The following is a 22579-nucleotide window of genomic DNA, read 5'->3' as shown; positions in this document are numbered from 1 at the left end:
CGTAGATTTGTGGGTGACCAACTAGAGCAGAAGCAGCCTGTGGGTCCATGAACTTGGAGAGAAGTGCTGTAATACAGCAAAGAACACCCTAGTTCTGCATGATGTTACCTTCATAATGATTGCAGGTGAGACTGAGAAGCCTTGCACACTTGTGCTTATGGATGATACTTTCCATGAAGAAGAGGAAGAACTACGTCTGGTCCTTGGCACTCCAAGAAGTGATTCTTTCTTTGGTGCTTCTGTTGGTGAACAAAATGAGACCCTGATAAAGATTCAGGATGATGCAGACAGTAAGAAATTATTTTGTTACTTTCAAATTGGCATCTCGAAGTCCGTTTGTGTATTTCTCTAAAAACATTTTTCCTCTAATTACAGAAGCTATTATTAAGTTTGGTGAGACTAAATTTAGTGTGAATGAACCAAAGGACTCAAGGCAAGTAGCAGTGGTAAAAATCCCAGTGCTTCGTCTGGGAGACAGTTCCAAGGTTTCTGTTGTGAGAGTTCATACAAAGGATGGGTCTGCTACTTCCGGAGAAGACTATCACCCTATATCAGAAGGTAAGAAAATGCCCCTACTTTCACTCCGATAGGTATCACATCCTATTTTTTTTTTTATTCATGAGTATAGTAGAATATTTGAAGAATGAAATAACTTTTTGAATAGAATACTTTACCACATCCATTAATATATTTTTCTGTTCAAAGTCAAAAGGCCATAGGAACAGGATTCCATTGCTTTCAAAGCTAATGCCCAAAAACTGGATGTGCAATGTTCTCTCTGTAATTAAGAATGGAGTCTTAACAGCCCTTATAAGTACTGTAGTTTGAGCAACAGCTATACTAATAAATGATAGATTTATAATAATTGGAAATGCGCTACTCTATGATCATAAAACTTCGATACTGAAATTTGAAGAGGAGATTGTATTTATAGCATTATCCTGTAAACAGTAGTTGATTGACCCAATAATTACAATCAATAGTAAAGTAACATTTGAGAGAGAAAAGGTAAAACAAGATAAAGGAATTATAAGACTACGACCTACGTAGGACAGAAATGTCAGTATATGATTAGAAATGTATTTTGCAATAAGGAAAAAAATGATGACAGACAACAAGGAGAACAAAACACTAGGGAAAGGTTACCTCATCTAGTTATGAGACTTGAAAAGAACTTCAGGTGGGTTGTGTAAATTAGCTGTTCAGTTGGGTTCAGCAGCCACTCGGACCATCATATTTGTACATGTATAGCTATAGCGATAGTGTAACTGCACTCCAGGCGCAAATATAAGAAACCTGGCTCCATCAACCCATCCTATCTTAAGAAGAGGTGGCTGCAAAATAATTTGCATGCACCTCTGGTAAAGGCATAAGATGGGATCCAGACCATCAGTCTTTTGGAAAATGTGCCAGTTATTGTTTTATGTTATTCTTTTGTGATCTCTGTAGCAGATCCTGAATTACAGCTCCATCTCGCATGTTATAGAGCAAAGTTATACATCCCATATTTCCATTACAGTCTCTCTGACCATCGGAGAGCTGGACATAACCTGCTCCCTGCTCTGAGGTTATTTTCCAGCACAAGGTTATTTTCCAGTGTCTGATGCTGGTGTGGACACGGCCCCATGTGGTGTACAACAGCCAAATTATTTGTGGAATATTAGCTATATGTGAAGATATTTGCAAAGGAATTGTGACTCCTCCTAAAAAACCTGCAGTTCAAGTAACTGAAGGAAAAATGTGTGAGTGCTATCTTAGGAACGTTTGCAAAGTTTATCATTACTCTGCAGAAGCGCCTATCCATAGGGTATGACTGTGAACTTGTAATTTCTTAAGCGAATGGCTTCTCGCATTATATAAGAATGAATAACTCTTTTTATTTGTTATTCTACTTTCAAAATAATTAAAGTTTCCTTCTGTATCTCTGTGATTCAATGCCTGCTGCTCCTCATTAGTGATAAATGAGGAAAGACACTGTGCAGTAGAATGTGAAATTTCTTGGCTGATAAATTTCTTTGTAGTGGTAGCCCACCCAGGTAGTTTGGTGAATGACTCTATTGAGTTTCTAGCAATATGAATTTTTTTTGTTCTAAAATTTATGATAATACGTGATACCAGCACATGACCTAATACTAATCGTTCATTGCTGGAGTATTTTTGCAGTTTTGAAAAAACTATTTGGATATCCAGTCCAGCTGAAAGACATGACTTATTTCTAAATATCCAGCAACAACATTGGATCATCTCTAAATTCCTCAGGAAGGGAGGCATTTCCCTAGTGATATTTGAGGGTAAAACTTGTTAGCAGTAGGAAAATTATCAGCCTAGGGCTTGCTAATTCCAGTCCCTTGGCCTCCTGCATTTCAGTGTTTTGCTCTTTCTTCAGAACCACAGGAATTTTTAGTGTCAGCTGATACTGACCCTATAAACATTGCTTTACAGTTTGGTTCCTCCTCCACTCTGTGCACCAACTCATGGTGCACAGGAGCATAGCTCTGAGGGGAAATGTGCTACTGCAGAACAACAGAGGCTTGGGGTCTCTGCCCAGAAGCCTTTGAGAAAGGTCTGTGATCTACAGGATTTCCCCGTAGTTTTCGGAACGTTTGTGGGTTTAGTGAGCCTGCCTATTCAGCTGCAGGGGCAAACCCTCACATCTTTGCCTCGCCTATCTAAAGAAAGTGCCACAAACTGAAATTCAGTAAAATTCTCACCCCTCAAACAGCATGTTTATTACCACAAGGAGTCATTTCATAGTTTAATAGCAGAAGGATCCTTAGACCAGTTAATCTGACTCCTGTGGATTGCAAGGTTCCCTGAGTTTCCCCCAGGTACTTCTGTACTTAGCCTCATAACTTCTGATTAGAGAAAACAAACGCTTCAGAAAGGGCATCAAGTCTATATTTCAAAGCACTGGAAGATGATAAATGTGTCTTAGTATTTTGTTTCACTGGTGAGTTCCTATCACTCTTTATAATAAAATCTGTGTTGCCTTTCACACGTAAACACATGTAATTCAGCTGCCATCCACTACTGCCTATTATGCCTCACTCTTTAGGGTGCAGAGCTCATTAGTATTTCTTCTCTATGTTAGTGTTAACATATACTAATCAGCATGTCACTTTTTGTAAGGTTTTTTTTTCATTTAGTCCTGACATAATTTTTGTGGGTCGTTTCTGTACCATCTTCAGTTATTTTTGCATCCTTTCAAAAATACAGACACTAGAAATGCATCTGCTGTTTTTGTATCAGTCTCAACCATTTCATACAGAATCGTTAATAGTTTCCTAATTTTTTCTTCAGTGTTAGTAGCTAATGCATTCAAGAATAACCGTGCAAGGGCAGCTAAGATTGAATTTTTCACCCACCAAGTCCTCAGGAGTCTTTTCAGAGACAAGGCTTTTCAAAATATAGTACCTCTTTTTGTAACTCTGGCTTCATGCCTTATTTTTTGCTACGTAGTGTTGTATTTAAACGCATTGTTTGACTAAACCCCAGAAATACTATTTATTTAATAGTCTATAAACTTTCGGTCATTCACATATGTTACCAATAATGATTTAATAATTCATTGCAGATCCCTTTCAAAATATTAAGTTCTCTTAGACTAAATCCTGATCCTTGCAAATCTCTTTTATGATGATGAGGTTGCTCCATTTTCATTGATTTATGTATGTGTGACCTGCTGTTCATTATTATTTTTAGCATCTCATAGAATAAACTAAATTAACTCATATGAACATTTGAAATTTGAAAAGTAAGTATTAACTGAACCTAGAGTTACAGCCTAACTATTGCGATCAGAAGATGTATTTTTAAATATTTAATTACATTTTTAGAAATTGAGTTTAAGGAGGGTGAAACACAGCACTTTGTGGAGATTGAAGTTCTCTTTGATGGAGTTAGGGAGATGAGAGAAGCCTTCACTGTGCACCTGAAGCCTGATGAGAACATGGTTGCAGAAATACAGGTAAATAATTAATGCAAAATGTTCAACAGCAAAATGTGGTAAACAGATCTCTTTTTACTTTTCAGCTCATAGCTTTATTCTTCATATAAGATTTATACATGCCATCTTGGCTTGTAACTTAAAAGCTAAAGGGGATCATGCCAGCTGACACTGTAGCACCTATTCAAAGAATTTTGTTCCCATGTCAGTATAGTTCATGAAGTGACAGAGAAAGCGAGAGCATATATAGAGCAGAAGTCTTCAGTATATTATTCCAGATGAATTCTCTTCATCAGATCAGTCCCAAAAACTATTGTTCTCTTGGATACAGTGGCCAGCAATAAAGTATAACCTCTAAACTGCAAAAACAGCAATCATATGAAATATAACTTCTGCGGTCAAAAGTATTAATACTGTACTTGTTGCGAAAACCGAAATAACCACACATTCTTGTAATCTGGCATTATATCATATATACTTTTAACACAACAACATTTTCCTCTGATTCTCCACAAAATAGTCTTCAGACTCTACGGCCCCTTCATCAGTATCACACTTTAAGTGATCTGACTCCAGGTAGCCGGAGAGGAGATACATCCTTTGTTAATGATAAATACCACATTTCTACCAGGCAGTTAAAGCATGTAGTGCAAATCGGAGTTCTGCCAGAATACTTAAGCAATTCAAGAATGCTGAGAAACAGGAAGTTAAATGGTCTGGTATCTTCAGTTATCTGAATCAGAGAAAGTTCCTTTTAACACTTGCTTTTATCATCTGCAATATGCTTTCAAAAATATGCAATATGCTTTCATATATGTGTGTGTATATATATATATACACACCTTATACTTGACCTTGCTTTTGGGACAGGAGAAGGAGGAAGATCTCCACAGGCCCTTTCAGCCTCAGTTATTCTCTGATTCCAGTGCCTCAATCATTTTTCAGTTACTCCACAAACAGTTTTATAACTTGTCTTGGGACAGTGTTTCAAAGACTAAACATGTTCTGATCAAGGTTCAGCTAGAATATTTAAATATTCACAGAGAACTGTTTCTGTCTTTTCATTTCAGTCAGCCAAGGCCATTGTGTACATTGAAGAAATGAACAGCATGGCAGATGTCACCTTCCCCTCAGTCCCTCAAGTTGCATCCCTTTTGATATATGATGATACTTCTAGAGCTAAAGATAGAATCAGTCCCATAGCTGGCTATCCTGTCATCTGTATCACAGTGAGTATCTATGTGAAAAGATGGAACAAGATCAATAAATGGATATGGATTTATTTGAAGGATCAGTGTGTATGGATTTGTTCATTATATGGGTTTGTTCAAAGGAGTAATTGGCATTTATATTGCCTGTGAGATGGGGTAAAGGACTGTTTCAAAGCAGGACACCTTTTTCATATAGTATTTATCCCTACAGAACAGAAAACACAGTTCTGTGTCTCTCATAAAGCAAACACTCTTTATTTGCCTAAGATAAAGTTTTTTTCATTTAAAAGTGTGTGCTACAAGGACTGTGTGATACCATTTTTTTTCTTTACATAGAATATTCAGATAAGCAATGTGAAATATAAAATAGTAGTATATGATTTAAAAACAGTTCCATCATTGCCTCATAAAAGGAAAAGCTTGCTGTTACACTTGTCAAAGAAGTTTAAAAAGTTATCTTTTCACAGTGAAGAATTAGAAAACAAGCAAATCGGTAAATGCCAAATATAGCCTCCAATCTTCTTTGTGTTCATTACAATTCCAGGTCAGATAGTACACTCACACTCCAACAGCTAAGCACTGCAAAAATGCTTTAATGGAGCCGAGTCTCTAAAAGTTCTGCTGAAATAGGGAGGCTTAGAGCTACTGCAGTCTAATCATCATTGCACATATTTTAATTATTAGTACAGAGAGGAAAGGCACTCCGTATTAGTCTGTACTGTTGTAAGGTACACGAGTTTAAGCTAGAACTGGCCTAAGAGCTGATCTGGTTTGTTTGGATACCAAATCAATTTTTGGGATACAAAAATCAGAAAAATATATTTCACCTGTCCATCACCAAGAACAATCTGATATACACACAGTGTCTGTGATTGCATGACTGTATACTATTTCCTGGATTGCCTTGACTAAGATGTAGTTTGTACAGTTAAAATCACTAGAGATAACAAATGGGCTGCTGTTTTCAGTGAACGCCATAGACTGAAAATGAATACTGGTCATTGAAGTACCACAGCCTTCATTCATTGCAGATTTGTGACTAAATAATTTGTATGACTATTCATATGGATTGAGGAAGAATTTGGTCCATCTGCACCTTCAGTTTATTTCTGACATCATTCATTATGCACAGGAATGGTTCCCTGAAATACAAAACAAGCAGCAAGAAAACAAAACTTGAAATGCAAAGTATATTTACAGAATTGGATCAAACAGTGACATTCAAGTTAAAGTAGTATACGGAAGTGAAGTTTGTGCCTGCATAACTATGTTAGGTTTTGACCAGTAAATCATAATTTAAATTAATGATATTTTTCATTTTAATAAACATAATTATACCTACCTTCTAATTTAACAGAACAGTGCTAAAGGCACCACCGTCAAAATAAGGTGTTTTCTTAAGAGATTTGCTGAAGTTATCAGTTCCATGTTGCTGAGTTTCCTGACTTGATAAATTAAAATTCCTTTGCCATGAAGCAAATAAATTGTTACGCATCTGCCTTGTTCTGCAGGCTTGCAATCCTAAATATGAAGACTTTGACAAGACTGGTTCGATATGTGCCAGTGAGAACATCAATAATACTCTGACACAATATCGGTGGCTTGTGAGTGCACCCACTGGTCCTGATGGCGTAACTAGCCCCATGAAGGAGATTGACTTTGATACCTTCTTCACTTCCTCCAAGATGATCACACTAGACTCCATTTACTTTCAAGCTGGCTCTCGTGTCCAGTGTGCAGCTCGTGCTGTGAATTCAGATGGGAGTGAAGGTCTTGAGCTTATGAGTGCTATTGTGACTATAAGCATATCAGAAGGTAAGACGTCATCACAAGCTGCAACCCCCCCAAACAACTTTTTGATCCCAAATTCCATCCTAAAAAATTCTGGTGACATGACAAGGAGTTTTCATGTCACAATCTTACCTTTTTTTCAGTTGTTCATACAGATTTCCAGACTCAGAAAAACCTTAACTTTGACTGCTAAAGGGAAAAACTATCTTTGTGGGCAGAGAGAAAGCTGGAAGTAGTGCAAAATCTATTTTCCCAACACAGCATAAAAGTATATAAAGGGAATGGTTTTCATCTCTGCTAGTCATCTTTAAATTGTTCGCCACTAACAGACTCGCGTGTTCTGGAGACCTGTATTCAGTGTGCATTGGAATTAATGAAACCTGGCTTCTGTTGGCTTTGGAACTGTAGTAATATTGCGGTATGAGGTTATCTCCTATTAGACATTGGAGAATCCACATGGGCGTGCTGTTATGAATACCTAGCCAGAAGAAGAGCTTTGTTTAGCATTCATACGTTGCTAGGTACATGAGAATCTGTACCAGAGATAAACCTGGGTTTGATTTGGTTCTGTTATTGAAAACAAGTGGTAGCCAATAACAGGGCATGCACTGAAACTTTTTCTATAGTTTGGTTATCCCTAATATTCACGTCTCTTTTATCTTACTCTCTTTCTCTCTTTCTTTCCCTCTCTCTCTCTCTTTCTGATTCTCTGATAACTAATAAAGGTTGAACTGATGCTACATGCTTTCAGTCAGTGGAGATATTCTAGTCTACCTCGTTTGCCCAGCCAGCTGTTTTCGTGACACTTATATAGTGAATAGCATTACAAATTGGGGTGGAGAGCTAGTATGCACATGATCTGGTGGCATAGGTTATTTCATCCTAGAAAATGCAGATACTTTTGATTATTGTATAATCTGGACAATGAGTTATTGTCAGCAATCAAAGTAAATTTTCAAAATGAATTTTATTACCCTTCTGCAGATAATACATATTTTTCTGTCATCAACTATTCTATTTTTCGTAAGGTCTTTCAGTATATATAAATTACATGGTGCTTCATTTGCATTATCATTTTAATTTCCTCAGCCTTTCCAGCTAACTATTTAAGTTAAAACATTTGATGTCTACCAAGTCAGGGCTTTAAGGAACTTGAATTCCATCTATTGTACGGAATTTTATTTACTCAATTCCTTTATTCCACATTTTGGCTGTAGGCTCAATTAAACTTTGTCTGTGCTATCAAGGATCCTACAACCAAAAGAGGACTCCATCTAAGGGTATTGTCTCTAAGATGCAGGGCTATGCTTTTTAAAGACAGGCAACCAGTTGCTGAGTGAGCTAGTCTGGTTATGTGAAACAGACAAATTAGCAGGGCTAATTGGCCTGAGCCCAGCACTGAACTGCTATTAAGTGTATTCCTTGTAATACCTGAGCTAACTCATTATGTAGAAGTCAACAGTTCTGAAGAACATGCACAACATAAGGAGAAAAAGTTAAATAGTGCTAGATGCTATTTAGAAAGAAGGTTAATGGTTAAACAAACTGCACAAAATCCTGAATATTTTCAACTTTGAGGGTGTTTGACCTCCAGTGCATAAAGTAGATTCTCAGAAGGAATTCAGACTGTGCAAAAAATTGAATTTTAGCCTCTTTAGCATGTGACTTGTATTTGAGAAAAAATGAGCCATCATTTGTGCAGAGGTTTTGTTTTCCCTCACACCAGAAGGTTCCAACTTAGCGCCTTGAGCCAAATGAGTCTACCAGACGATGAGGCCCTCCGTTCCTCTTTTGTCGTACTCACACAGGCGAAAAGCAGAACATGGGCTAAGAGCACTGTTCTTATGTTTCACTTCTGCAAGCTTCTTTTTTAGAGGACCTTGAGATCCTTTGGCCATCCCATGACAGTGTGCTACAATTCATGAGAGCAGGATGAAGACACCACTGCTTTGAACCATGTGACTAGAAATTGCGTGGATCTCTGGTCATATGGTTAGCATAATCCAAACCTCATCTGCTGGTTTTACAAATTAGAACCAATACTGGAAGAGGCTGCAAAAACTAACACAGGAACAGAAGGAAACTATAGATTCTCCATCCTTAGAGGAATTCAGAACTCTGCTGGACAAAGCCTTGTACAATCTGGTTTGACTTTGAAGCTGGCTCTACCTTGAGCATAGGGTTGTATCAGATGACTTCCAGAAAATTCCCTTCCAACTCAAATTAGTTTATGACACTATGACTCTAATAATAGGAGGCTCATAGGCATATATGAAGGCATATATAGGTTCACACTCTAATCCAGTGCCAAAAGCAACTGAATACTGATGAGATATTTTCCATAAGGCTAAGTATGTGTTTAAGGGGGTGGGAGGAATTAAGGGATAATATGTACCTGAGGACTTCAATAAGGAACTATGGTACCTGCCACTTACTTTGCAATTATAGTGACATATGCAACTGAATATATACAAGTGCAGTGCCATCACCTGGTTTTGAGAATGTGATCCAGTTGATCAAGTAATGGTTTCTGTTCCTGTTCAAACCTCTGATAAATGTTGCCCAAAGCATTTACCTGTCATTCCAGAAAATTCTCCTTGTTTTGAAAATCTATGCAGTGGAAAAAATGCTTCCAAAATTAATGCAACGCAAAGTACGGATTATTTTCTCTAAACATAAAGTTGCTTCCTCCGTTTTCCATTAGGTCTTTGTCAACCTCGTATGTCAGGAGTAGTTGGAGCAGAACCATTCTCTGCCAAATTGCGTTATACTGGCCCAGAAGATCCAGATTATGCCAATCTCATCAAACTGACAGTCACTATGCCGCATATTGATGGTATGATAAAATCAGATGTGGAGTATATAACAAGCTATTTAAGCTATCTGAGTTATTTTATTAGTCATATTATTTTAAATAGACAGAATCATAATCTAATCTTTTAACATGTACAGCCAGATAAAAATGTCATGAGCAAGTAAGTGTAGTTTGCAACAAAGTGCATAAGATACTGTATTGAAACATATTCTTTGTTCTGAAGATTAAGTGTTTTCAGATTACTTGTATAGTTTACATAAATTGGGCTATACCTACACTTTGTAAAACTCCTTTGAAGCCCATAGAGTTATACAAGGGAAGAATTAATCCTGTGGAGTATTAAGTATTATACAGCTAGTATTCTAAGTAGTCTAAGAAAAGTAAATAAATCTCCTTGATATCTCAACATTGCTTATAGAATGCCCTTCAGAGAACAGAGTTTGATATAAGCCAAGGAGTATTGCCTATACTATGTGTAAATGTTACCTTAATAGCTGGGCATGTAGTTATTCTGGCATCAGCTATCAGTGAACTAGTGTTCCAATTTAAATCAAGTACAAGGCCAGTATAATCAAGCACTCAACAGAAACAACTCAAGCTCTCCCACCTAAAAAGTGCAAATCAATAGCTATTTGATTTGGAATTAATTATTTATCACAGCTGTACAGTCATAAGTTAAATATAATCGTACTTATTTATTGTGCAGGGGTTTTAGGTCATTTTAATGAATATTTATAAATCATTGTATCAAGTTGTGCTAGATACAGTATAAACTCAGTAAGTTGCACTACCTGTTGGGAAATCAAAGTAACATAGTTAAAAATTCAGACTTTTGCATAAGAAAATGTACTTATTTTAGCAACTGTTGCTCAGTTTTAATTATTTGAGAATAATCTTTTATGTGCTATCAATAACTACAATATACTTGGTCTAGCATAGAACAATGTAACCCAAAATGTTTCTGAAAATGGACTACCACTAAAGTTATCCTTTAAAAAATAAATAAATAAAGCCCTTTTATCACTTACACGCATCTGAAAACTTCACACAATCCTGACTGAAAAATATCTTGGCAGACCTGTACATTTTTTACTTGCTTTATCGTACTATAAAGACATAATTATTATGGATAACATTCTCATATACACTTAGGGTATCTTTATTTGAATTCTATAGTACATTAATTACTGTAGGTTCAAAATACAGAAATACTTCATAGCATGTTTGGTGGCAAACTATGGGCTAAATCAGAAAACTCTGACCATTGAAATTTTGTGATAGTGCTATAATTTAATCTTTTTTAGGCATGCTGCCAGTTATTTCCACAAGAGAGCTCTCCAACTTTGAGCTGACACTTAGCCCTGATGGAACTAGAGTTGGAAACCATAAATGCTCCAACCTATTGGACTACACAGAAGTAAAGACTCACCATGGTTTCTTGACTGATGCTACGAAAAATCCAGATGTGATTGGAGAAACCATTCCCTATCAATACAGCCCAACAATTAGAGGCTCCAATACTTTACGCTTCTACCGCAATCTGAATCTGGAAGCCTGTTTATGGGAATTTGTTAGCTATTATGACATGTCTGAGCTCCTTACAGATTGTGGAGGCACCATTGGGACAGATGGACAGGTACCAAATTATTATTTGATTCTGTAATGTGTTCTTAAAATGAAAGACTTCCCTTTTAATGTATCTGTGCTAGAAATAAGTGGTTTTAGTATTTAGTCTAAAAAGAAAAGTCTTCCTTTTTCCTTTACAATATGTAGACTTCCCCTAAGCTCATCTTATTTCTTAAAGCTATCAATGTCCATTATGTGCTAGTAGACTATGCGTGAAACCCTAGTCCAATTGAAATTAAAGAAATAACTTCTTTTCACTTAAATTCCCTAGAATTTTCACCCAATATAGCTTTACAGTATTTTGGGACAAACATCCCACTTTTACTGTATTGTAAGCCATCTTGATCTTTTTTTAGAATGAGATCCTTCTAAAAGTTTGCTCTTACCACATTGATAGTACTGGACTATTTAGTATTAGTCATGGTGTAACTATCTTAAAACAGAGTTTGAAAAAAAAAAAAAAAAAAGTGAAGAGCCTTCCTGCTAATAACAATGGACTATACTGTCCAGTACCAGCTGCTTGGCCCTGCTAATCTCTTGCTCACTGTGAAACAAAACCTCTCAGTGCCGACAGCATAGTGGTCTCTTATTACCCAGTAGAAAATTCCTTGGCCAAGAAGCAAAAAGAAGCTGCCAGTATGGGATGGCTAAAGAACAGAGCTGTGAAAGTGGTTTGAGGATTAAAACAAGGAAACCAGAGAAATCTTCAGGTGTCCCTTGGAAAATACTTAGAAATCTTTAGTGACCTGGAATCAAAAAGATGTAGCATCTCCTCTGCAAAGTTTATCCCCAGGTCTTCCCTGTATAAGATTGTCTGACTCCACAGCCTCCAGAGTACAAGAACTGTAGCTGTGAAGATCAATATTTTATGGCACGGAAAGTCCCTTTGGGGAATAATCCTGTAGGCTGAAGGAAGGGCTAGAAATGCAGTACCTTATTATTTCAGTAACATCCATTCACGCGATGAGAGCTGTGTGGCAAGGCTAGCTCGTTCTCCTGGAAGCATCTTACCTAGTGAACCACTATAGAAAGGATGAGGCCATTGTGTGAAATGGCCCTACCTGCTCTGCTTTTTAAAGGATATTCGTCTTGTCCGTGACCCATCTGCTTATCAGCTCCTCAGCAGGTTAAAAAGGACAGATTCTTAGTCTATCCGTCCCAAATGGCATGAGGCTTTACGCGTGAGAACAGTGTGTTGTTGCCCAAAAAACGTATGGGCAAGTACAATAGCAGACAAAGCTGTTTTATTACTATGAACGTAGGTGCCAATGGACATTTAGATACCTAATCACATAGGCTGGTTTTTGTCTTCTTTTTATATTTATGTGCCTACATTTCACCTTACTTAAAGGTGTCTTCCCTTTTTTCTTCCATTTCTTCCCTTTTTCACTAGAGATTGTGTACTCTGTAAAATATAAGACCAGAGCAACATAGAACCTGCCCCCTTCTTGGATAGAAGGACCTTTGTGGCTATCTCATCTTAGTGCTTTCTTCTCTATACTGCTTTCTTATCTGTTACAGAGACCAATTCAGGGTATCTGCCCTGATGTTTGAAGCTCACTGTTGGTGCCTCTGCTTGGGGCTGCCCCTCTCCTACAAGCAGATCCTCCTACAGATACATTCCACTGGAACCATGACCCTGTCAGGGAAGGGGAGGCATGTGAGTGGGGGGTGTAAACCTTCCACATTCCCACAAGATAAAAATGACAGCAGTCTCCCCAGTTCTCAGAATGATTTCATTTCTTCAACTCATCGTTCCTTTGATTATCTCTTTATGCCCAGGAAGACATACAATATGCATCCATATATTCTTATTTCCCACACGACACAATCTTAAGCACACAGATCTGCCAAGCTGCTGTCAGCTGATCCTGTCAGTAGTGCAAGTCACTTCTCCCACAGTGCAGAGAAAGGAAGACATGGTTTTAATCCTTTCCATTTTAAGTTTTTATGCCCTATAGAGAAAAGGCTGGGTAGTTGGTTTAGACAAATGTGGGTCTAAATAAAACCTATATATGTCCATGGATACAGCAGAGGAGAAAATAAGAAGCATTCCTATATTTTAGGAAATGAAAAAACCCTATATATTTGATTGTGGAGGGAATGCGTAATGGTAGTGTGGCCTAGGAACAGAGCGGTGTTTGCTTTACGCTCCAGAAGGTTTGTGTGCCTTAGGTAAGATCCCTGTCTTAAAAGTAGAGATGAACATGAGCCATGAGAGCCAAGGAACTGCAGCTGAAGTCATCCTTTAATGCCGTGTAGGATGTGGCTAAGAAGTTACAATGTGGTAAGTGAAATATCAAGCTGAATTACTTCTTGCAGTGAAGCATCGCCCCACAGCCAGCATGCGCTTCACTGCCTTCCTTATTTCCCCCTCCTCCATTTAATTCTTCTCCAAGTTTGGTCTTTGTCTTCACATGACCCCCTCCAGCTGAGAGGGGAGGCAGTCATTGCCCTGTCTCTGTGGTTGTTACCATTGTTCTTTTTTTCTCCTTCAGTGAACAATTAATAATCCTCCTCTCTGAGAGGAAACCTGGCAGCTATGACTTTCACTTGTAGCACACAAAGGAAGCCTAAGTTCTACTGTAAAGACAGAACAGATAAGGAATTTAAAAAAACTTTCTTAGATGCATCCTCTCCCACTGCAAATTTACTAGCTTGGTATTCAAATTTACCAGAGAGATTTTGGCTAGATCTTTAAGGCCAAATTCTGCCTGTCCATTCTAGCTCTCCAGTACGTCTGTGGTCAAAAAATAGCACTGCTTCAAACAGAGAGATATCGCAAAAGCAAGTGGCAAGAGCCTGGTGATGTAGAGCTTCACTTTATGGGAGCTCCTCCTATAGCAGGGGAAGAAGACAAGGTTCAGCCAACAAAAAGTGAGGTGGGAGACCTGCAGCTGGTGTATTTCCTCTGGCAGTGCTCCTTGTGTTTGCTGCAGGCTGCAGCTGTCTTAGCTTGTTCTCATGAACTCATGAACTGCCATTATACATTCAGAGAAGGTTTTAGTTTTCTTTTTTTTCTCACATGTGACCCATTCTCTTTCCCAATTACTCTGTGCATGAGCAAACCCTGTGTGAGTTGCATGTGGCATTTCTTTCAGTACATAGCTTGATGCTTAGTTCCTGGGATCGGGCCATATTCACCACATCTGAAAAATCAGGCATTTATGTGTCTAAATACAGATTTAGATGTACAGCTTAAGGAACAGCTTAAGGACAACCTCCACTCACAGCCTGACATTCAAGATCTGTCTTGATGAAGTGAGGCCTTAAAAAAATGAAACTCACCTACAGGAGAGATTCTCTCTGTATCTTCAGGTAGTTGATAAAGGTTGGGCTGTGATCTCTGTCTGGACCTTACCTTACGCAGACATTGTAAGAGTCAAGTACTGTGGACATCTCGGGTTCTCAAGCAGAGGTGCTAGAAAAATGGCAGATATTCTTGAAAGAAATGTTAAAAAACCCAGAAAGTGAAAACCAAATAAGTGATTATTATTTAATGAGGTATATATTGAAGTATTGGGGTAGGTTTGTTTGATAGAGTGTGAAGTGTCATTTGATCTCATTTCCTATAGTTGTAACTATTTGCTCCAGCTAAGAAGATTGGCATCTAGAGGCTTCTGTGTGGTTCTGGCCAAGTATTTATCTGTGAAAGTTACTTTCTCTCGTTCCAGTCTGTTGCCAGACTTGGCATAGGGACTCAAGGAAACTACCATTCAAACAAATTTTATTAAAATCAACTAGTTAAGCAAGTCTTTGCCAGAAACAACAAGATGAAGAACATATACTAAAGTATTTTAACATACAGATTGATAACTTGAAGCTACTGTAGTTGAGTACAACTAAGCAGTTTGTTTTATCCTAAAAAAAAAAAAAAAAGTTACTTCTGGCCAAGACTACAAACATGTTTCTTCCAATACATTCAGTTGTCATTTGTGCGACACATGTTATGGCATTGAGGAGTTTTGGAATCCTATATAGAAATAGATTTATAAACCATCAATATATTGCCTTATAAGTTGTATTCCTTTGACATGGACATTTAGTAGCATTCAAGCTTTTTTTTTTCCTTCAGCTGCAAACGGATGAATTTAGTAGGTGCTAAGAAGAAAAAACTCTTTTATAAAGTTATTGCAGCAGCTGTGTAACAAGGTCAGAGGTTAAACATTTAAGGAGGTGGTATTTCAGGACTGTATTGCATTCTTACCTCCATTCAGACTTCTTTAAACAAACCTACTTTGCATTTCACTTGTGACCTACCTGGCCAACTGCCTTCTTGGGGCACAGTCTTAGCCTTACCATATTGTTTTTGTGTAAACAGTCAGCTGATAACATTGTTAAGCTTGCGACTCAAATTCACGTACACAGCAAGTAAATTGATTAGGAATTCAGGCTTAGGATAATTTGGAGGACAAAATTGCAGTCCTCATGGAAAGCTGAGTTCATTAGGAGATACAATATCAAACATGAAATGATGTTATTTCTACTTTCTGATTCTGATTTTATCAATATTAATAGTGTGAGCATGCACACGCACATAGACACGCGCACGCACACGCACGTGTGTGCACACTCTCTCTCTCTCTCTCTCTCTGTCTCTGTCTCTCTTCCTGTTACTGATCACATCCCAAAGTTATAAGACCATTTTCCTGGGCCAAGTTCTGCCCTCTAGAAATCAGTGAGATAAAAAAAATTCAGTACTAAATGCAAAATAGGGACTGTGCTCCGGAAGGCCTTAACTGAGAATATTTTTTGTTTTACATACGCTCACTTGCTATATGACAGATTCTCAAACCAGTTATTTTTTTCACTTAATGAAGTTTTCCAGTTCCATCAGCAAGGGGAACAAACAAAGATGACATATAGAAACCCCATTAACATTTCCTAAGTTGTAAAAGGGAATTGTCAGTGTTCAGTAACAGGCTTTATGCTCTGATAATTTATCTTGTAAAAAAGTCTGTGAACCTCTAGTTCCTACACTGATGTCTCATACAAATTGTGTTCTTCCCTTACACACATGATTTTTGTGATGAGCTATTTGAATGATTTTCCATCTACATTTCTGAGATATTAGTTGTAAGAGTCTCTTCCTTGCTTGGAACAATTTTTGCCTTTTATCCTCTTGTGTTCTCCAGACATGACATTGTCATAGCATATTAGACACAGTTTCCCCAATTCCATAGTCTTCTTATTCTTTTGCTTAGGCTCAAGTGTGGCTGTAGAGTCTATATTCTCTTCTAGCATCACAAGGCTAAAAGGCAAACCCACTCTAATAAGTAATTTTATTTTTTATTATACAAAACTGATGCTAATGAATAAAGGTTCATCAATACAACTGCTAAAATCTCCTATACACAGAATGCATACATGCATAATGCACCTGTTTGGTCTCTCTGTAACAGTTAAGCTGATCCTGCACTTACATAGCTCTAAGTTACCATTTCGGTTTCATCAGTGTCACATTGAGATAAAATATGAACAGCTGGCTACTTTCATTAGGCTTTTCAGGCAGTGCTGGAAAATAAGATAACTCAATGGAAAGAATGTTTTAACATGTTCAACTAAATGACATTATTAATAGGGTCAGAGAAGTAGAGCTTCTCCATCATGTAACACATTCCATTGAGTCATTTGTGGGGAAGGGTTCTGCTCACTTACTCTGACACGGTTTTCCTCTGCAGTGAATTTCTTCTTTGTTATTTTAACTATATTGAAAAGATCCTCTGTGTTTCCTATACAATGTCTTGAGATATTTCTTTTCTGCCTACTGAAGAGACATCTTCCCCTCATGGTGTTTTGCTTTTCATCAAGAAATGGCTTTTATGTTACTCTTAGGATATAAAGGCTATTTGTTCAATTAATTTCACTGGCTATCAGAATTGTAGTTTTTCCTCCGCACCTGTGAATGAGTGCCTGAAGAAGGGTTCACGGGCATAAAATTAAAGCAATTCATGTAGCAAGAACTGTTTCCTCTCCCTACATACCATGAATCACACATAAGAGCAGCTATATTGATGAAAGTGTGCATGCACATTCATAAGAACATGAATAAATTCCTAGGGTGGGGCAAGCAAGCTTACTGCCCAAACATATTTTAGGGGTTTTGCTAAGAGAGAAGAGCCTTAAAATTTTAGGATCCGAGAAGTGGAGACAGTTCTTTGGCCCTATGGTTGCGTATTTTCCCACAGAGCAGTGGTTATGTTTGACAAAGCAGTAGTGTTTCAGGCAAACTTTTCCCCAGAAAGAATTCCCTACTGCTGGATTTCTATCAGTACAAATGGACTGAACTCACTAACACTATGCCCCTGTTGAATGGAGGCAAGACAAGCCTAAAATGTTGCTTACAAAACCCGTTAATGGATTGCCTTATGTACTGTGTACATGGATGATACCAAGAACTTGCCATTCAAGTAAAAGTTGGAAAGAAAAGTCAAATACTTGAAGTGGCATAAGACAGAACTAGAAGGGTTTTTTTCCATCACTGTATCCAGGCCGCTGCTGTCAAGGACTTTTAACTGTACATAACATGGTTCCTGTGCTAGGAAAGTTCATCTAAAATCTAACAGAATTTCATAGCCTCACTATTCCTGCTGAATACCACCATACTAAGAGTTAGAAATTCTTCTAATTTCTAGGCTGACTTTGTCATGGCCAGCTTATGTCCATTTGTTCCCGTGACAGCAGCATCTTTTATCATCTGTAGTCCTTCTTCTGACATGGTTATAAGAACAGAATTCTGACTTCCTCTCAGCCCTCGCTGTACTAAGCTGAACAACCCAGCTATTTTATTCTCTTCTCCGAAAACAATTTTTCCATTCTTATGCTTATGTTGATTTCTTTTTCTACAGTCTGCAATGCAAATTAGACTTTTTCAAGCATGAGGGATCGAAGCTGGTCCAGAGAAACTCTCACGGGGGCTCTGTATGATGGCATGCATGCTTCCAGTTCCACTCCATTCCTCAGTTTATCTTAGAATCATAGCACATGAAGAGAGTGAGAAGGTCGTAGTTATGATGTGATCAACTCACATACCAAAATCTTTTTAATCGTCTACGATTTCTAAATAACATCTTTCATTTCCAGCAGAAGTCCTTGTCATGCGTTTCTATTACCTTATACTTTATGCTTACAGAATTTCATCTCATTTCTATTCTAGTCCTCAAGGTCATTAAATTCTCCATGTCTGATATTCCAGCCCTCCTCTACATTATCACTAAGCGTTATGTTTGTTTCTTTTCAAAAGGATAATTGAAATGCATTGCAGCTTCTTCCATGTACCTTAATTGGCAGTATTTTTTTGTTCGTAAGCAAATGGAATTTTGTATCTTTTACTTTAATGTCTAATTCTTACTGTACAAGATGCAGATGTAAACCAAAAACAGACTGAGAAAAGGCAACATAATTTATCTGGGATGACCTTTCAGTAGTGACAAATTTGTTTAGCAAGCAAATTTTTTTGGCTCTTGTTACCATTCCAGAAAATGGCAGATGTCCAAGGTTACTCTTGAATCAAAGACAAACCAGGATCTACTGCAGAGTTGCAGCACAGTTCCATTTGTCTTAATAGAAGTAAGAATTCTGTGTTCTTATTTGGGACAATTTAGCAAGTCCATGTCTGAAGTAACCGCATAAGTATCAATGCAAGTATCCCAAAGATAAACTTGCCCCTGTTTGTGCTACTTGACTTATACTGAAAGATAAAATTTTGGGGTAATATTGGGGTAATATTTTGGTATATAGTCACAATATAAAATCACAAATATTTACCATAATGAAGTCCTTAATTGTTTCAGGGTATTTAGCAAATGCAGGACAGTAACTCTGTTAAATTTGTTGTTTTCTATTATGACTATAGGTTTTATCTGGCATGTGGAAAGGTAAAGTAGCTATAAGGTAATCGACATTCAACGCTTCTGACATGCCACTGGGTGGACCTAGAAACAATTTGTCTTTTATATAGGTTGTAAAGTTCTTTAAATGCTCCTTTTTTTTTAAATAGTACATAGCACTCTTTCAAAGCTTTTGAGGTAATCTCTCCAGACTGTGATAAATAGTATGGTTTATGTGTTTACATGCAGTATGTTAGCTGCTATCCATGCACAGAGGAAGAAATAGTGCCAGAGATGAAAAAGTACAGTCCAAGGACTCTGTCTTGCAATGACCTCAGGGCAAATTCAGGGTCTTCTAGTAGAGCTTGTTACGGAAGAGTAATGTAAGAGTGTAAGCAATATAGTTGGCTAAGGGGGAAGGACAGAGCAAACACAGAAGGATATTTTTAAATTTTCTAATAGCTTTCCTTTGTAGTCATTTTATTTAGGTATTTACAAAATGTGAACAAGAATAATAAGTAAAAATTTAATTTTTTGTGTACCAGAGTGCATATTTCATTTGAAATACAAAGAAGGAACTTGAAAGGATGTAAGTTCAGCTGAAACTGCGTGAAATGTGATGCTTTACTCTTCATTTGTAATTTGGAAAATGAGAGAATTTGATTCAGTCACAATAGTTAGTTCAAGTTCTGTCTTGTTTTTCTTGAGCGTTAGGATTACCTACAGAATTCTGCCTTTCGCTACCGCTAACCTAAACAAACCATTTTCCTTTTTATAGGTTCTCAACCTAGTGCAGTCCTATGTCACCCTGAGAGTTCCCTTGTATGTCTCTTATGTTTTCCACTCCCCGGTGGGTGTGGGAGGCTGGCAGCATTTTGACCTACAGTCAGAGCTCCGGCTGACTTTTGTGTATGACACTGCCATCCTGTGGAAGGATGGGATTGGTAGCCCACCTGAAGCAGAGCTCCAAGGTAGGTGTTGGATTTCTTTGTGTCGACTCCTTGTTCCATTACTAAGAGTATGATTTGCACACAGAAGGATGATTTTTCAATCATTCTAATACTACAAAAAGGTTTTATATCATTTATTATTAGTTGCAAACAACCTGTCATTGCCTGGTGCTCAAGATTCTCTGTTGTGGTGTTTATGAAAACCATGTTAAGCTAACAATAGTTCTTTTATTTCAAGGAAAGATAACTGCCTCCTTATGTTTCAAGTATGCATGCAAAAATTAAAACATTTCTTCTACTTCTTTCTTCGACATTACCTCAATATTCATTATATATTCATATTCTGTTGTCACATAAGGTGTTTGCCTTTTAATGAGAAAAATTGAAACTTTTCTGAGATATCTATTACTTTTGCCTGGCCATGAACATACAATCTCAGAAACTTGTTACTTTAAACATATTAATTTTGAAACATTCAAAAGAAGCAAGTATATAATGGGTATAAGCTGTCCCATGTGTTAGAGTAGTGAACTATAAAACATTCTGTAAGTGTAATAGATACTGTTGACAAATATTTAGGATTGTACAGGTAAAGCTATATATTTATAGAATTTATCTTTGCCAAAAGGTAACATATTTTTAGAAAAACAGTGACATACTGCTATTTAGGAAAAAATAAAATATGTAGTTAAAGCTATAAGCTTCTTTGTTCTGTATGTGTGAATCTACTTGGGAGTGCCTCTCATTAAGCTTCAGGTATTCCATATTTGTCCCAACCTCAGGTAGAATATAGGAGGCAGCTATGATTAAGTATGTACACTTAACAATGTTGGGACGACAGTGTGAGCATAAAAACAATTTTGTTTCTCCATACTCTATATGTGAACTACAGAAGTCATTGTGATACTATTCCTGTCCTCATGTTAAGAGTAGGAAATGAGGAGTTGCAGGGGGAATCTGCGTTGCATAAGAAAATAAGCACATGCCGTGCCATGCATGAAGAATAAACCATATGCCACAAATCATATGACATACTAGTCATCGCATAACAGCTGGGCTAATCCTGGGTCTCAGCAGTGGTGTGGTGCATATGTGTCCCCATTTTACTGACTTTAACACTTTAATTTTTTTTCTCTGTTTAAGGAGCTGATGGCCAGCATCAGGAGATGCTGAACATTAATAGCTCCCTTTGAAAATGGCAAGCAGAGAACACATGGTAAACACAGTAGTAGAGGATAGACCTCCAACATACCCTAATCTGATTTGGGCAGTATAGAGTGAACACTTTTCCCTGCCATGCCTTGTACAAGGGACAGCTGTTCCCCAAGAGCAGGGAGGGGTAAGCTACTTTTCAGTTTATTTCCATAGCACTTGTTACATATAGTTGTCCTACAAAAATTATATTTAAAATTGCTATGCAGGCAAGGTCTTTAATTTCTAATGGACCAATATAGGTATTTGGTGCAGATGAGTTTTTACAGGTGGTACACATTCCCATTGGTGAATGTGTCAGATTTCTAACACATCCGTGAAGGAGCATTCCTGTTTTCTTCTTGCCCTTGCACACAGGAGCATGCCACATCACTGGCTTTCAGTAAAAGAGCATTGTAGGAAGTGCCTGAACTCTGGAACTTTGAACGGTTCTAGAGAAAAAAGGACTTGGATGCAAGCTACAGCAATATACCACTTTTGACATATAAACAAACCTTGTAACTTGAAATTTGGAGTCCATATTTTGGGCGAGCTTCATGCCAGAAATTATCAGAATGAGTTTCACAGAGTCAGGCACCCACAGTCAGACTACCATGGAAGTCATAGTTGACAGCTACTGCCACAATGCTGCTGAGTGCTGCCCTTGGACAATATATAGGGAGGCAATGATCAAGAGCATCTCTGAAGTAGCTTTTATTTGTAGGAGTCAAATTGAATACCTATTGAAAACAAAAGCGTTTTCCCCTCAACAGAAGCACCTGGTAGCAGACCGTGCATTGTCCAAATCACAGAATCACAAAATGGTTTAGGTTGGAAGGGACCTCTGGAGATCATCTAGTCCAACCTCCTTGCTCAAGCAGGGTCCTCTAGAGCAGGTTGCACAGAATCACATCCAGATGGGTTTTGAATATCTCCAGCGAAGGAGACTCCACAACCTCTCTGGGCAACCTGTTCCAATGCTCTGTCACCCTCACAGGAAAGAAGTTTTTCCTCAGGTTTAGATGGAGCTTCAAATCCAAATATATACTGTGCTGCGGACTTTCCTCAGTCTAGCAGAGCATCTGTGTGGGTCCTTGATAATATATGTTAAGCCGTGACTTTGCAGGGAAGTTTTGTATATGCCTTGGAAGAATGAAGCACTCCTGAAAACTCTACACCCCTCTATGTCAATTCTTGCTTGAGAATAATACTGAGTCATC

At 37.7% G+C, this 22579-nt stretch overlaps 1 protein-coding gene across 2 annotated transcripts in view; it reads left to right on the top strand.

Annotated features, from left to right (window-relative positions):
* FREM2 (FRAS1 related extracellular matrix 2) overlaps positions 1-22579 on the top strand; it is a 143884-nt gene that overhangs the window by 104241 nt on the left and 17064 nt on the right. For both annotated transcript variants that reach the window (XM_068929970.1, XM_009678630.2), the window contains exons 10-17: positions 126-290; positions 376-558; positions 3837-3967; positions 5017-5175; positions 6669-6972; positions 9653-9784; positions 11068-11399; positions 19997-20189. In XM_068929970.1, the coding sequence (XP_068786071.1) occupies positions 126-290; positions 376-558; positions 3837-3967; positions 5017-5175; positions 6669-6972; positions 9653-9784; positions 11068-11399; positions 19997-20189 (1599 nt within the window). The remainder of the gene's footprint in view (positions 1-125; positions 291-375; positions 559-3836; positions 3968-5016; positions 5176-6668; positions 6973-9652; positions 9785-11067; positions 11400-19996; positions 20190-22579) is intronic.

Source organism: Struthio camelus, chromosome 1 (assembly GCF_040807025.1).
Source record: "Struthio camelus isolate bStrCam1 chromosome 1, bStrCam1.hap1, whole genome shotgun sequence".
Classification (NCBI taxonomy): Eukaryota; Metazoa; Chordata; class Aves; order Struthioniformes; family Struthionidae; genus Struthio; species Struthio camelus.
The sequence above is the reverse complement of the archived record's forward strand: the minus strand, read 5'-3'. Positions and strand labels throughout refer to the sequence as shown.